The 15,950-nt window shown below is 41.3% G+C and overlaps 1 protein-coding gene across 1 annotated transcript in view; it reads left to right on the top strand.

Annotated features, from left to right (window-relative positions):
- Positions 1–6,404, top strand: part of Bcl2 (BCL2 apoptosis regulator) — a 186,631-nt gene extending 180,227 nt beyond the window's left edge. The window contains exon 2 of the mRNA XM_008840654.3: positions 1,137–6,404. Within this exon, the coding sequence (XP_008838876.1) occupies positions 1,137–1,271 (135 nt within the window). The 3' untranslated portion in view covers positions 1,272–6,404. The remainder of the gene's footprint in view (positions 1–1,136) is intronic.
- Positions 6,405–15,950: the final 9,546 nt, after the last annotated feature.

Below are 15,950 nucleotides of genomic sequence, written 5' to 3'. Positions count from 1 at the left end.
TAAGGTCTTGCCTTCAAAGTCTGGGAGGCGATCAAGGGCTATGGCAATAGCTTGAGTTATTTGGGGAGTCTCTTGGACTACTCTGACCAACAAATTGGAGGGAGGTTTCCACTGCCTGGCACTGTGGTTTTTGTTATATAGCCTTCAGCTGTATACATGCACTCATGTGGATGTGTGTGTGTGTGTGTGTGTGTGTGTGTGTGTGTGTGTGTGTGTGTTTCAGGCTTTTGAGCTAATACATTTCCCTCTGTTTTTTCACACCACCTAAGCATTGTTTCTCCTGTCTCCCTGTTCCCTCTAGTTAAAGTATTCCCCATTTTCCTCACTTTCTGCTTGATAACACCTGTCTTCTACTATCCCCTTCTCTCCAGCTCCCTTTTCCCCTTCATCCTCATGTTCCTTTCCATTTTCCTGGCTCCTGTGGTCACATCAGGATATATTCTCATATCTAAGGATTTGGAGCTAAGATCCACAAATGAGAGAGAACATATGTCACTTGTTTTGTGAGTCTGTTACTTTATTTAATATAACAATTTCTAGTTTTATCCATTTACCTGCAATTTCAGTATTTCATTTTTCTTTACTACTGAGTAGAACTCCATTGTGTAAATGCACCACATTTTCATTATCTATTCATCAATTGAGGGGCATTTAATTTGTTTCCATTCCTTAGCTGCTTGAAAAGAGCAGCAACAAGCATGGCTGAGCAAGTATCTCTGTAGTAGGATGTTGAGTCCTTTGGATATATGCCAAGGAGTGCTATAACTGGATCACTTGGTAGATTTATTAGTTTTTTAAGAGTTCTCAACACTGATTTCCACAGTGGTTGCAGAAGTTTGCAACCCTACCAACAGTGAATGACGTTTATGGCATTTATTTTGTGTGAATCCTGTTTCACTAGGTAAGAGCTTCTAGACTGTTTTATATACCGCTGTATCTCTAAGGTGACTGGCATATAACTAGGTTCCCAATAAACATTTCTTGACTGGTTAGAAAGCATGTCTCCCAAATCATTGCCCCCCCCCCCTTCTGAGGATGGTCGGGTTACTGGGGCCTGCTGACTCCGCCCCACAGGTAAGGAGGCCTTCTGAGTACTCTCCATAGCTAATGTTCTTCTTTCTTTCTCTCCCATGCAGGATGCCTTTGTGGAACTGTATGGACCCAGTGTGCGGCCCCTGTTTGACTTCTCTTGGCTGTCTCTGAAGACCCTGCTCAGTCTGGCCCTGGTAGGGGCCTGCATCACCCTGGGTGCCTATTTGGGCCACAAGTGAGGTCCACAGGCCTGCCCCAAACAAATATGCAAAAGGTTCACTAAAGCAGTAGAAGTAATATGCATTGTCAGTGATGTACAGGAAACAAAGTTGTGGTGTCTTTAAAAGAGAGCAAAAAACACAGAGGGACAAACACACACACACACACACACACACACACACACACACACTCTGCTTTCAGGCAAAAGGTCGAATCAGCTATTTACTGCCAAAGGGAAATATCATTTATTTTTTACATTATTAGGAAAAAAAGATTTATTTATTTAAGACAGTTCCATTAAAACGTCTGTCTTTGGAAACCCTACCACAAATTGCCAAGCACCACTTTGTGAGGCTCCACCTGCTGGCTGTGCCTATGGAATGGGCTCTGTTTTCCATGTTCACCAGGATGGCCCACCGTCTGAAGAGCAAAGGGACCAGGACCCTGACTGCTGGGGAAAGCTGGTAGTCTGGCTGCTTGAAACTGGGGACAAGGTTTTCATATGACTTTCATTCGATGGCCCTGGGGGCTGGGATATTGCAGTGGGAGGGTTCTTTCAGGGAAGTCCAGTCTTCCTTGGCCTGGAGAGAGGACATGTTTTCTATGACTCACATGGTACATACCCAGTTAGAGGACAAAAACTGGGCACTTCAGACGGTTGTGTACTGGCTGAAGGACAGTGATGGGAAAATGCCCTTAAACCACAGGAAAGTATTTTTTTAAGCTACCAATTGTGCCGAGAAGCATTTTAGCAGTTTATACAATATCATCCAGTACCTTAAGCCCTGATTGTATATATTCATATATTTTGGATACACCCAGCCCTCCTCCAATACTTGCTCTGTCTGAGTAAGAAACAGAATCCTCTTGATTTGAAGAAGTGGACGTTTGGTGACTTCATCAGCATCAGGAAGAATGGGGTCACCCAGAGAATCAGGCGGCCACAAGTGCCTGCTTTTAGGAGACCAATGCCTGCAGAACCTACCCAGCTGTAGCCCAGCTCTGAGGCCTAGGCCTGGCTCTGAGCCAGGACCCTCACTGGCCTCCTCGTAGGGTTTGGAACAGTGGTTGGTCCCCAAATGACTTGTAGCTGACAAAACTCAGAAATCCATGGCAAGAAGAGCAATAGTGAGACACACTGGGTTGGGGCCTATTCCCATGAGGCCTGCCAGGAAAGCCTGCTTCGTCTGTGGCTTGGAACCAGGACTCTTCCTGAGACATCACTGCTGAGGAGAGAAAGCAGGTGCTCTGCCTGCCCAGAGGGGTGGTTAGAGCTGAGATGCCTCCACCCCAGAAAAGCTGTCCCCACTTTTGGCAGATGCACACATGTGCGTTAGTGGCCTGTCCTGTTTAAAGCAAGGCTTTAAATGACTTTGTGGAGGGTCATAAATCCTAACGGAAGCGCTGAAATGAGGTGTCATGGATTTGATGATCTATGTCTATGGAATTCCATGTAAAACATTATCTTGTCATTGTAGTTTGGTATTATTTGAAAACCTGATAGAGGGAGGGGGAAAAAGGTTCCAGGTATGTATGGAATGTGGAGATTATCTGTGCATCCTGGGACACCAAAAAAAAAAAAATCGATGGTGGAAAACTATAAAGGAGTAGCAAAAGAAGTGAAATCTCTGGCTAATGAAAGGAAAAAAAAAAATGTGTTTTTTTTTTTCAAGTTTAGAATCAGCCTGGAGGCATTTGTGGGGTAACTTTGTGGCATTATCACATTATATACCATACCATTTATCTGTATTAACTTTGGAATGTACTTTGTTTAATGTTTATTGCTGTGGTTGATATTTCGAAAGCTGCTTTCAAAAAGAATACATGCATCTCAGCATTGTTTTAATTGTATTTAGTTATGGCTTCTAGAATATTTGTTAGAAAAAAAAGATAATTTTTCCATTTGAGATTTTTGTCTCTTGATCTTTCAAAAGCATTTTTGAAAAGGCAGAATAAGCCTGAAAGAGGTGGGGGACCTAAGCAAGTCTGGGTTTTGCTGCCCCTCAGCTGCTTTGATTTAACCGAGTTCTCTGCATGTGTAGCTCCACGGGATTGTTTACTGTGATGGATATAGCTGTTGCTCATTTGACCTTGTTTCTTCAAGGTTTCCTTGTCCCTGGGCAATTAAGCATTTAACTCATGTTACCTAGGATTGCATGCATGTTTGGTTAAACCCATGAGGTTCATTCAGTTGGAAATCTGGATGGGAAACAGAGCAAAGGGTTAGGATGTTGTCTTCAGAGAGTTGCTTTGTATGGCCTGTTCCAACATGGATGCATCGGAGCCCTCCCACCCTCTTCCCCTGGGCCCATCTCTGTGACTCTCCTTCAGGGCCTTCCTAAAATGTAGAAGCAGCTCCCATCACTGAGGGTGCAGGGAGCCTGCCGAGGAGAGCCAGACCTCCCCAGCAGGCCTCAGGGAACAGGATGATCAGACCTTTTTGAATGATTCTAATTTTTAAGCAAAATATTATCTTATGAAAGGTTTACATTCTCTAAGTGATGAATACGAACTATCCAACCCTGTGCTGCTATCCTGCCAAGATCATTCTAATGGAGTCGGTTTGCAGTACACGCCACGTGGCGAGCTCCTCCAAGCTGCTTTAGAAGTAACAATGAAGAACACGGACATTTTTAATATAAACCCGTTTGTCTTTTGTTTTTGTTGTTATTGTTTAAACTGGGATTTGCAGAGTATTTGAAAAATGTATATATATTAAAAAAAAGTCATAGGTCCTAAGTTCTGGCTGGTTTTCTTCAGTTGTAGGATTTTGCTTTCTGATTTTAATGGTGAACTTGCCCAGCCACTGGACCCCAGAACTGTACAGCATTGTGGCTACACTTGCTCTAAGAGTAGTTGATGTTGCATTTTTCTTGTTAAAAACATGTTAGAAGCAACGAATGTATATAAAAGCCTCAACTAGTCTTTTTTTTTCCCCTGTCTCATTTTTTTATAGTCTCAATTATTTTGCAGTTAGGCAACAGAGAGCCATCCCAGTGCATTTCATATTGAGAAGGGTTTCACACCTGAACCCCAAATCCTCTTTAAAGCTTTGGAATCTTCTCTACATCAGACAAAGTCAGGCAAAAATAGAGCATACACACTCCCAAAATTGGGGTCAAAGACTCTAAGAAGGGTTCACGAGAAGTACATGCTAAAACCTTACCATGTTTCCAAAGCCTCACTGACCAGGCACTCTGAGAGATGGAAGCAACCAACAAGTTCAGAGGATTTTTGCAGGTGTTGAAGATGTGTGTAGGCTTGAGATTCTCAGTATAGTACTTAAGGAAGTATTTTCATATAGTCCAAGTAGAAGCCTCCATCCTCTACCTGATTCATTTGTCTCCACATGTCTGGGGGGAGGCCTTCCTTCATACACACCTTTTTCACCAGTAAATATTTCTTATGTCTAAAAGCCTATCTGTGGCTAGAGGGCAGGGATTGGGAAGTGCTTATAAACCCAGAGGAGTTATAATAATCAGGATCAAAAGTAAATAATTAGGGCAATCCCAATACATGTCTAGCTTTCACATTGATGATCTATCCAATGGTCAAAACTGCAAATAGTCTATATTTGTAATTAAATTTATACTAAAATAATACATGAATGTGCACTTCAACTCTAATTCCAATTGTACTTTAAAAAGCAATGGGCATCTTTATACTTTATCACTTATAGGTAGAAATGTATACCTACTCTATCAGAGAAAGAAAAAAAAAACAGGAAAGGATTGGAATATAAACCAGTCTAAGGAAAATAGGGAGTCCATTGAAATTCTATTCTGATCTTACTCTAAGGTGTCTATGCAAATGTGGTTACACACTTTTTAAGAAATACAATTCTACATTGTCAGGTTCATGAAAGTTCTAATCAGATCTGTGTTGTTACTCAGTTTGGATCTTTCAGGAATTTTTCTATGTCATTATTATTATAGGACAAAGGACATTTGTTATGAGGGTGTGAGGAATGAAGACTTTTTAAAGGAGTAAAACAGTCCCCAAATTAGACTAGGGTGTGAAGGTTTCCAGAAACATCAGAACTGTAGGGTCAGTGTGATGTTCCCATGGAGGCTATTTTTGCAAAAAATGAGGATCATTTTTAAGTTCTGTTGTCCATTTCGATTCAAGAGCACTGGCACCATTTAAAATCTAGCTTAGCACAAGCCATGCAGTAGCATATGTTTCAAGTTGGATGTGTCTAATGAGTGTTTAAACAATAAATTTGCCATTTTAAGCAGTAGGCTTTTTAATGACAACCTTCAAGTTAGTAGGGACATCTGTTTCTCAATGTGTATTATACACAATACACAAACTTTTAAAATAAATATTGAATCAAATAAAACAATGTGAGACTGGATTGGGTAAATGATCATGCCAGTCCCTTAGCCTTACCCAATGAATCATTCTATTCCCTATCTTTAGACAGCCATGAAATATGCATCTCACAGGATACAAAGAAAAACAGATGGAGGACAAATGGTACCTTTGCAGTTCGTCATAGAAAAACAACCTGAAGTCAGTGTCCTGTGTTTGTTCTGTGTACCAAGTTCAGAACAGAAGACAAAAACATTCATGGAAGATGGAAAGGCTAGCTTATCAGAAATCCCAAGAATGTTGACTAATAATGCAGCAATACTTGTACCTTCCCATTCAGGAAATCTGCAGAGGGCCCTCCAGCTGGCTCATTCATTAAACTTTTCCCTCAAAGGCAGCAGCATCTGAAGAGTTGGTGGGATTCAGTTTCTTTTGGAGAAGCTTTCTTTGGGGAGATTTCTTAAAATATCTTCTTAAGTTTTCAACCAAGTTTTGCTTTGGTTTTCAGTTATTGGGGTTATTTTTGTTTTAAGTAAAGTGTACAAATAAGTGTTTTTGTATTGAAAGCTTTGTTATCAAGATTTTCATACTTTTACCTTACATGGGCTGCTTTTAATATCGATACCTTTAGGGGTGGCTGATACCTACAACACTGTACATACAAGAAAATATATGGTAAGTGTACTTTACATGGTTAAGGTAAAGTAAGTCTCTGGTTGGCTACCGTTAAATATAATGGCACTTTGTTTATGTTGTTGGAAAATGTCACATTGCCATTAAACTCCCTTGTCTGTCCATTTAATTTTGTGAAGAAAAATAAAGTACAGTGTGAGATATTGGCTGTGCTCTGGAATTGTTTATAATGTGTTATATGGCTATGCCCACCATACATCGTTTTTAAACAAGACTTTGGAAAAGTGTTCTTAACGAGCCAGTAGAACCATCACGTACCCTATTCTAATGAAGTCCTTGGAGACCAAACTAAAGGATCACCTTACAAGGAGCCCTTTTTGTTTCTTGGTCTCTATAGTCGTCTAGGCTGGGTTCAGGATGGATTGGTCTTGAATTCTGTAGCCTAAAAGAGTCACTGTTTGGTGAGTTCTTCATATGGCTGGATCCTAGCCTCCATTCCTGTCCTAGTTTCATTTCTATTGCTGTGATAAAACACCCTGACAAAAATCAAGGGAGAAAGAGTTTATTTAAGACCACAATTTCAAGTTACAATTCATAATATCGGGGAAGTTGAGGCAGTATGAACTTAAAATAGCTAGTCACATCACATCCAGAGTCAAGAGCCGAGTACCATCTGTTCTTATACCTCCAAAAGTAGGTATTGCGTCTCCTCCATAGGACAGAACTGGGACTCAGAAGATAAACAATATGCCCATGTTCTCAGTTACCAAAAGGCAGGAGTCTGGCCCTGTTCCTGCTGACTCAGCACCTGGGTTCCATCCTTTCTTCCAGTGATCTGCAAAATGCTGCACTTAAAGCCATGGGGTAACAACCTTTCCAAGACTTAGGATGTTCTTAGCACTCACAGGCTCTCTTTATAAATGGGTCACTCTGATAGCACCCCTGAAGTCAGTCAAGTTCTTACCCACCTCCACTTCTCAGTCATCTGCTACTCTTAGAAGACACACTGCTCACCTGTTCTCTCCAAATCCTGCTGTGAGATGCTGATACACTCTGTGCTGCGCCAGACAGGCACCCACAGGCACACCTTCCCAACTCCACATCAGAGATCTTCAGGCTTTTTCTGTAGAAAATTATAGGATAATAATCAATTTAAGCTACCAATTGCAAGGAATACCATATAAGGAGATAAAATGATGAATTTGAGCAAAAAAGGAAAAATGTAAAATTTCTAGGTATCAAAAATCACTTAGCCCCATGTTTCTTTATGTAGACTATGTGAGGTATCAATTCACTGTGGTATGTAGATTCCATTGTATATAATTTAAAAGAGAGAAATTTATTTTAAAATATCAGTCCTTCTAGACAACTTTCTTATTGGCATGTGTCAAAATTCAATTTTAAAATGGCCTCAAGGGAAGAGGCTCCCAGAGAGTCAGCCAATTCAGTGATCCTCTTCTTTTTAAAATATTATTACTGTGTCTGTGACTGATGGGAGGTGCACCTGTGCCACAGTGCCTATGGAGGTCAGTTTTCTTTTTCTGCCTTTAACTGGGTCCTGGAGATCAAACTCACACTGTCAGGTTGGGGCAAGCACTTTACCTGCAGAGCTACCTCATCAGCCCAGTTTTTCAGCTGCCTTTTTGAAGAGATAGACAGGAAAAAGAAATGACACCACACATATTCACAAAAAATGACTGGAGTGGGGGTGACATTTTTAAGACAACTGTTGAGGAGCCCAGATGTCCCAACACTTCTTAATCTCTTTAAAGTCCATACAGAAATAACCCAAGAATTATCAGAAATCATGATTACTTCATGGACAGGGCTATAAATTACATCATACAAGAAAGTTCTGCCACAGAATTTAAGGATAATTTTCTTTTTTTCAGAAGACCATTAAGGTGAATTAGAAATTATAGCCTTAGCAACTATTTACATCTAAATTTCAAAAGTTAAGTGTCAACCTAAGTATCAAACTTCTTTTAGGTGGCACTCTAGCCAATTTAATGGAAGATCTCTCCCTGGAAGCTCCGCCCAGAACCTCTGCATTTACGTAGGAACTTGTGGCAGCACATACTACCCAGCAGAGCTTATATGTGTGACTGAATCTATCACCACCCAGGAAATAGTTCTTTGGATGATAATAATTGTAATAATTGGGGCTGGAGAGATGTCTCAGTGGTTAAGAGCACTGGTTGCTCTTGCAGAGGACCCAGGTTCAGTTCCCAGCACCCACATGAAGGCTAACAACTGTCCATTACTCCAGTTCCAAGGGATCTAATGCCCTCTTCTGTCCTTTGGGGAATACATGCAGGCAAAACACCCATCCACATAAGATAAAATACAATAAAATAAAGACTTAAAAATATTTAAGCTAGGAGAAATATGTAAAGAATTAACATCATTAAAATTCATTTTAAATGCATTTTGTTGTCAAAAATATGAAACACAAATCCATTTTAAATGTTAGCTTTCAAAAACGTCATCAGAATAAAATGAGGGAATAATATGAACTGGAAGAATAGGAGGAACAATACCAAATTTGTAGGGTTAACAACAACAACAAAATCTGTTTCTGTAGTTCTCATTACACTGCATCTTCAAGTGGGTTGCAGCTTAGCACAGCCAAGAAGTAAGAGTGGAGAAAGACTACTCCAGAGGATAAGAGGAGCACAGAAGTTGTTTTGAAAGCAGTGCCTTTTGGGACTTCAACAAAGAAATTGAGTCTGGGAGACTGTATGTAATCATATAGAGAAGTACTTGAGGGACAACACGACATTCCTGAGCATGCTCCTCCTCAGGTCATAATTCAGAAAGGGAAAATGGCTGACACAGTGTGGCGCATGCTCAAAATAAGGTTATAGAGCATGTGTTCAAATGGTTAATAGGGCACTTGGGAATACTTGGGCATGTTCAGCTCTAATCATAATGATGGCAGACAGGGATACCTCTGGGTGTCCTCAGCTTTCATCATAAGGTTTCAGCTGAAAGAGGAACGGATACTTTAAAGATGCGTGAACACAGGATTTTTGTCCTAAACATGCTTGCCTCATTTAGTAGCTAATATGCAGGTGCAAATGGCTCTTCTGGGCATCTCTCCTTCAAGCCACAATCCAGGAACCCAGTCTCTTTCCATCTTGTGTTATATCATCTACAAGAGATTCACATATGAGCATCTTAGCTTTTCAAGACTTCTGAAAACCAGAGAGAAGAGTCTTCCCCTTTGGGTATCTGATCCTCAACTACGTAGACAGTAAAATACTCCCTACAAGGTTTTGCTCTTTCAAGCATGAAGACTGTCTTTATCAAGCCTTTACCACTAATGAAGGTGGTAAAGGCACCCACATCTGCATGCACTTTGTTTTTCAACATCCCTTTACCTTCTTGCTTCTCTCTCTTTAGCCTTCTGAGTTTGAGTCATCCACAGACTTGGTAAGACAGCCTGATATACCTCTGTGCAAATCTTTGATAAAATTACAAAGCAGGTCAGACAAATGGAGAACCCTTGCTGCTCTCTTAATCTTCTTTGGACGGAGACTCTGGTTTCTTCTTACTGTCTTTTTGTATCATAATTTTCAGAATAAAAGCAAAAGAGTTGAGGTTTCTCCATTCTCTTATCTTCTATAGCCCCCCCCCCGTGTGGGTGTGTGTGTGTGTGTGTGCGTGTGTGTATGTGTATATGTGTTTGTGTGTGTGTGTGCCTGTGTTCTTTAAGTTGCAAATACATGTTTCACAATGCCATTTTGTTGTTTGGTATATTTCAAAGCAGCTGTAGCCAATTGTCCATCTCACCCTATTTGTAAGTAGTCTGTGTCCTTGATAACAAGCCCTCTGCCATTCTTAATCCATGCTGTGTAATATCTTGGCCTCCATAATTAATGAAAGACATAGACCCAACTTAATGCAGTGGGTTCTTTTTTCCTCTCTTTTCCCACCTGTTTGACAAAGCTCTCTGACTAGATTTTAATTACAGACTTAGACTCTCCTGTAGCTCCTCCACGAACAAGAGAAAAATAATCTGAAGATGACCATCAAAAACTCTGAAGGCTTTGTTTTTCTATCCTTGCAAATTGACAAGTCTGTCTGCACAATTTCCAGGTACTGCTTGAAAGCATGAGACTCAGGTCAGAGGTGAAGGACAGTTTATTACTCACAGTAATTGCAGGTGCCAGAATTATCTGCCTTGTTAAGTGGGATCCCCACACCCCAATTCCTACAGAACAATGAGAAGAGCGCTGGGTGACACCTGCAGGCATAATAGGTTATAACACAGGACAGAGACTGTGACCCTATCATCGGGGGTAAGTCTGTCTGCCCTCTGTTCAAAGGGAGACATTAGCTCCAAGGCTGTTGACTGTATGAACATTCTTAAAAATGTAGTGTGGAGCAAAGGGCAGTCAGTGCCTTGCTTGCAGAATGAACAGGAGCATTCAGGACCCAGAGAGAATTTGTCTCCCTACAACAATACAGAATAAGCATGTCAGGCCAACAAATGCTAAAAAAGCAAAACTATATCCCTGTGGGTTTTGTCCCTCAAAGTTAAATGTTCCAGCCACAGCCTCAGGTCTGTTTCCTTTCTTTGTAAGTGGCAAGTCCCAATCTCTAACACAATGAGTCCATTATCACAATGAGCTTGATATAAATATATAATTAATATATAATTTAAAAATGTTTATTTTTTATGTGTATGGGTGTATTGCTTGCATGTATGTAATTGCACCCGTGTCATGCAATGCCTGTGGGGGTCAGAAGACACCAAATTCCCCTGGAGCTGGAGTTAGGGATGGTTGTTAGCCATCATGTGGATGCTGGGATTTGAACCCAGGTCCTCTGCAACAGCAGCCACTGCTGAACCATCTCTCCAGCCCCCTAGACAAATATATAATTTTTTGATGACAAGATATTAGACTGAGAGTTCCTGAGGCAAACTAAAATTTATTGATTCTTTAGAATTTGTAATGCCTGGGGCTGGGGATATAGCTCAGGTGGTAAAGAGTCCTTGCCTAGCATGTTTGAGGTCCCCAGCACCACATAAACCAGGCATGGTAGTGCAGGCCTATTATCCCAGCACCCAGAAGGTGAAGGGAAGAGGCTCAGAAGTTCACAGTCATTCTTAGATACACAGCAAATTCAACACCAACATGAGCAACATGAGAACCCTGTCAAAAAAAAAAAAATCCTAATACCTAGAGTTCAGCCTACATTTGTAGTTGTAGTGAACAATTCCATTTATCAATATCTCTTTTAAACGATTATACCAGCTATGATCTTGGCTCCCTCCTGAAGAGCTACTTCCCTGCTGCTGATTATCAAAGATAACCTTGAGTCTCCTCTATTCAGCCACCTGCCATCTGTGGCACCTGCATGTTTACTCACATCTCAGCTGTGACCAACTAGGGGTCAAAGAAAAGGCATAACCTACTCCCAAGGTTAGGCCTACCTCAGCTCTTTTCTTCAATCATCTCTCCAGTTTCCAGAATCCTAGATTAAACACCTTGGGCACATTAGTGTACGCTCTGTATTCATTTTGTGAATTGATGAATGAATTCCGTCATTCCAAAAGCATTTGTTAAATGTTATTTTTCTACTTTAAAGATAAGCAGGCAGGGCTCCAGGTATCAGGAATCGTGAAGACTAGATCCCGGGTTCCAGAGCTCTCAAGCTAGTATCTTGGCATTTTTTTTACAAATATTCATCTCAAACCATTAAATAAACTCATGGTGTTGAAGAACTTGCTACTTATGTTACTGAATATCTTTCAAAATGGGTTGTTCGAGGTCAGTGCCCATAAACCATACACATGTCTCTCTCAAGCAGAACCTCGAACCTTGCCCTTTGAACAGTGGTCTTACTGCCTCATACTTGTGGCTTTTTTCAGCTGGTTTTGTGTGTTTTCCACAGCTTTGGGCCCCCTCCATTTCAGAACCCTGCAGGCAGAGGCTGTAGAGCTGCAAAGCTTGGGAGTAAAGCTTACAGTGGGGCTTTGATCCTCTCTCCCAGCAGGGAATCATCATCGCCTATGTCCATGTGGAACTGCTCAGCTGGAGAACAAGAAAAAATAAAGGAGGAATAAAATATTTATAGGAAAATTATTTCTCACAAGCAGGCATTTGTTCTAAAAGCTTTTAGTAATATAATTATTGTCTCCTTCTTGGGTTTTTCTGGTTTTAATATGAAACACTTTAATGTCCCCTGGTTTGATTTCCAGGAAGCAATAATCCATTTTTGCCTTGGGTGGTATTTAAGAAAGAAAGTAGGTTTCAGCAGAGAAAATGTTTCCATTGCAATTGCTCTTGGGCTTCTTTAATGTTCTTGCATAATAAGGTCCCTGTCCCCATGGCAGGGGGGCCAAGCTTTTTTCCTTCGGCACTCACTGAAGAGTCAGTGTCCTATTGGGACAACAGCTGGACTCCTGGCCTCACTTACCCTCACCCACCTATGGACTGTGTCATCCCAAAGGGACACCCCTGGGCCAGCACTTCCCAACAGAAATAAAGTGTGAGCCACATACGTGATTTTTCATTTTCTAGCAATCACATTAAATTTAGAAAATAATCCCATGAAATTAAGCTTAATAATGTATCTTAAAGCATATAATGTCAACCTATAGTAAATCTAAAAGTTACCAAGACCATTTACATTCTTTTTTACTGCTTTTTTCCATTGATATTTCAAAAATTATTTTAATTTCTTTCTCTTGTTTTCTCATTTACATTCTTTTCTCACAGTGTCTTTGAAATTGCTGTGGAACCAAGTGTTAGCACATCTCATTTAGATTTCAGGAGCTCGGCAGCTGAATGCAGCTAGCTGGTGGCCACCAGCTTGGAAAACACAACTCTGGATAGGTATATGGATATTCCACAGCCATATGCTAAGCAACATGGCCATAAAATGCCTTCCTCTTCATCTTTGCCACCCACCTATCCTGGCTAATTAAGTTACTAAGGCAGGAAAGCATCTTCCTAATGCCTTTCCACTCGTCTTCCCCAGGTTTATCCGAAAAAAGTTATCCAAAGAGCCTATGCAAAAGGAGTTCCTCCTTTTAAAGAACTCCTTAGTTCAAAGGGGAAAATAGATCTGGATTATATCCGATGGGTGGATTGCTGTGGGCAGGCAGTGAACTCCCTGTAGCAGATCTGGGTTTGAATTGAGCCCTACTAAGTGTGTGACTTAGGTCAAAGAATTTGCCTCCTTAAGCTCTCCCTTCTCAGCAGTTGAGTGGAGTGTGTCTGTTGTACCATGTCCTACCAGCCTCGTGGGGCAATAGCATAAAGAAGAACAAAATAGTGACTGTCAAGACACTGGGATACCACATAAAATGGAAACCAACATTATTTGTTATTACAAGCCACTGAAAACTGTGCAACTCCAGAAAAAGAATAAACCCACAATAGCTACAAAGACAGGGTAAGAATTCAAATGAACAAATTCCTGCAACTTCCCAATGTCAACAATTTTCTTAACCAGTACCAAACTTTGACTTGTCATTTTTATTTACAGAGACGGGAAAGGGAGAGGGGGTGAGGATGATGAATGACTGCCCCCCACCCCAGGATAATAATCAACTGTGGTCCTTGGAGCCAGGTACACATCACGGGAATGTGGCTTGATATTACCTAGCAATAAACTTATTTGCAATCTTGATAATAGCCCTGCAGAGAGCCTTACACATGGACTTTATTTTCCAAGACCAACAATTTGAGGTGTCCCTAGAGAGTTCCTGCAATATCTCTACCTGGTAAACACTTGGATATTTCTTTGCACTAATAGCTTTTAGATTAGTGATATTAGCACCTAACGTTCCCTGGGACACCACTTAAAGATTACCTTCTCGTGTTTTCTTTAAAATGAGTTCTGGGGGCAAGGGAATAGGGACATATGTTATCTTCATTCCTAAATTGTTCTCTCCCAAGTGTTTCTTGAAAACAGAGCTCCAATTTTGAACTTTTCCCATTGGCCTTCACTAATTACTTCCTTTATGTTCCATCAGTTGTGTCCTAACTAATTCAAGTTCAAGTAGAACATAGCCATTACTTATCTCATCACACTACTGCTCTGCTCCTAAAGAAGCCATGTGCACTCTACAAACAGAGGAAGCAAGGAAGACCTGGCCTTGGGCTTGGTGAGGCCACAGATGCTACTCAGACTCAATCACACAAGACCAAGATTGTCCAAGTCCAACAGCGTAAAACATATTCTTGCCTCCAGGTCCACACTCCATAGCTCTGTGGTGTGTAGAAATGAAGGAAGTCTAACTAAATGAAAGCAAGTGAAGGTTGTTGAGAGCTCATTATACATAGCAAGGGAACTCACAATCTACTTTCATTAATGAAGATGCTCAGAGGCAGGCAGAAAGATGAGTGAGCTTTGTAGCAGGAAAGTGGGAAGGCTTTGGGCATAGCCTGATTAGAGGTGGCTGGTCTAAGGAATCAGGAGTTGATCAAACTGCAAGCAGTACTCCCTTCTCATGTGATTAGACAGAGATGACATTTGGCTTTCATTTGGTCCTAAACTGCAAGTAGGGATGGGTATTAATGAAGTTGTCAGTTGGTAACCAAATCTGGCCATTTAGGACTGATTGTTATAGGTGTTATTGCATGGTTTCTTGAATTGTTACAAGGAATAGTAGTCTGACTTCCTTTAACTTTGCCCTGCAGCAGGCAGGCATCCTGGGCTAGCCACTGTGGATAATGGGTTGGTTTCCTGGATGGGTTGTTAATGATTGTAGGCCAGGGGTCTATTTTTTTAAATTTTATTTATTTTTATTTTATGTATAGGCGTGTATTGCCTGCATGTAGGTAAGTGCACCCGGGTTGTGCAATGCCCGCAGAGGACAGAAGAGACTGTTGGATCCCCTAGAGCTGGCATTATGGGCAGTTGTTAGCTGCCATGTGGGTGCTGGGATTTAAACCTGGGTCTTCTTCAAGAACAGCCAGTGTTCTTAACCACCGAGCCATCTCTCCAGCCCCATGGGGGTCTATTTTTATACGTGGTCTGGTTGTTGTCCATTCAGTAGTCTCATAGGTGCAAAATGAAGCCAGTGAGGATGGCAGGGACCTAGAAAAGGATCGGCTTGAAGGAATGGCAAACTATCAGACTAGGTCACCTGACTTATGCAACACCCTGCCTGGCAGCCACCCAGCAATTTGTAAATGACATCCTCTTAGTCCTTCTCACCCACTTCTCAGTGGTGTTTTTCATCTCTACTGCCACGCGTTATCTAAGAGAGGTCGTCCAGTGCACAGTCTACCCTGTGAAAGGCAGCCAGGAGGCAGCTGTGTAGAATACATGCACAGGAGTCAGTGACATGTCTGTGGATTGACAATTCACCAGAACTTCCAAGGGGGACTCCAAGGTCCCAAGAGTTTTCTGAGCTTAAGGACTCAGGAGCTTCCCCTTGGGGTCAAGCAATCCTAAAATGCACTACTATAGATTGTCTAGAAGAATCACTTCCAACCACCCTGAACTGTCTACAGTAGAGTGTGACATGTGGGCCTTTTGTCAGATTTGGGATCCAACCTGGTTCTAATAATGTAATTTCTAAAAGCAAAGGATAAAAATCACTAACCCTTTTGTTCACACAAGAATACTGTAGGTACTATGCTAAGCACTTTAGATCCGTGTCTCCTATGACCTGTCACAGCAATCCTGTAAGGGGGCATTATTATTGCTGAATTTTACAGGCCTCACTGGGGTCAAATCAAGTTGTCAGTAGAGTCGCATCTTCTCTATAGGGGATGAGAGAACTG

Source organism: Nannospalax galili, unplaced genomic scaffold, assembly GCF_000622305.1.
Source record: "Nannospalax galili isolate Female #2095 unplaced genomic scaffold, S.galili_v1.0 scaffold298, whole genome shotgun sequence".
Taxonomy (NCBI): Eukaryota; Metazoa; Chordata; class Mammalia; order Rodentia; family Spalacidae; genus Nannospalax; species Nannospalax galili.
This window is presented reverse-complemented; position numbering and strand designations above follow the sequence as displayed.